This window comes from Mesitornis unicolor, unplaced genomic scaffold (assembly GCF_000695765.1).
Source record: "Mesitornis unicolor isolate BGI_N332 unplaced genomic scaffold, ASM69576v1 scaffold31597, whole genome shotgun sequence".
Classification (NCBI taxonomy): domain Eukaryota; kingdom Metazoa; phylum Chordata; class Aves; order Mesitornithiformes; family Mesitornithidae; genus Mesitornis; species Mesitornis unicolor.
Window position 1 is genome coordinate 492 of NW_010197578.1, and position 399 is coordinate 890.

A 399-nucleotide genomic window follows, 5' to 3' on the forward strand; every position below is an offset into this window, starting at 1 on the left:
CCCCAACCCCTACCCAAGCCCTCTCTGCAGCCCCCAGCTCCACTCACCTTTTGCTCCAGCATGCTGGGCAGGGAATTGCCTCTGTCCATGCGCCCACGTTGGCCGTTCTGGGAGGGGGCAAAGCCTGGCATCAGCCAAGACCCCCACCTCCTCAAAGGGCTCCCTTCTCCCACCCAAACTGAAGCCAGGGTGATGGGCTCCAGCCTAGGGTCCTGCACACCCATTCTCTCCCTTCCAGCACCCAGCACAGAGGTGGCTTTGGTGTTTGTGTCCTCCCTCTGGAGACTGTTTCCCCCCCACCCAGTGTCGGTCCCCATCCCCAGTGTACATCACCCTCTCTCTGGGTGTCCGTGGTAGCATCCAGATCAGTTCTTACCTGCAGGCCTGGGAAACCGAGAG

General features: G+C 61.4%; 1 protein-coding gene across 1 annotated transcript in view; it reads right to left on the reverse strand.

Annotated features, from left to right (window-relative positions):
• Nucleotides 1-399, reverse strand: part of DMTN (dematin actin binding protein) — a 3,502-nt gene that overhangs the window by 396 nt on the left and 2,707 nt on the right. Inside the window, exon 12 of the mRNA XM_010188846.1 lies at nucleotides 48-107. Within this exon, the coding sequence (XP_010187148.1) occupies nucleotides 48-107 (60 nt within the window). The remainder of the gene's footprint in view (nucleotides 1-47; nucleotides 108-399) is intronic.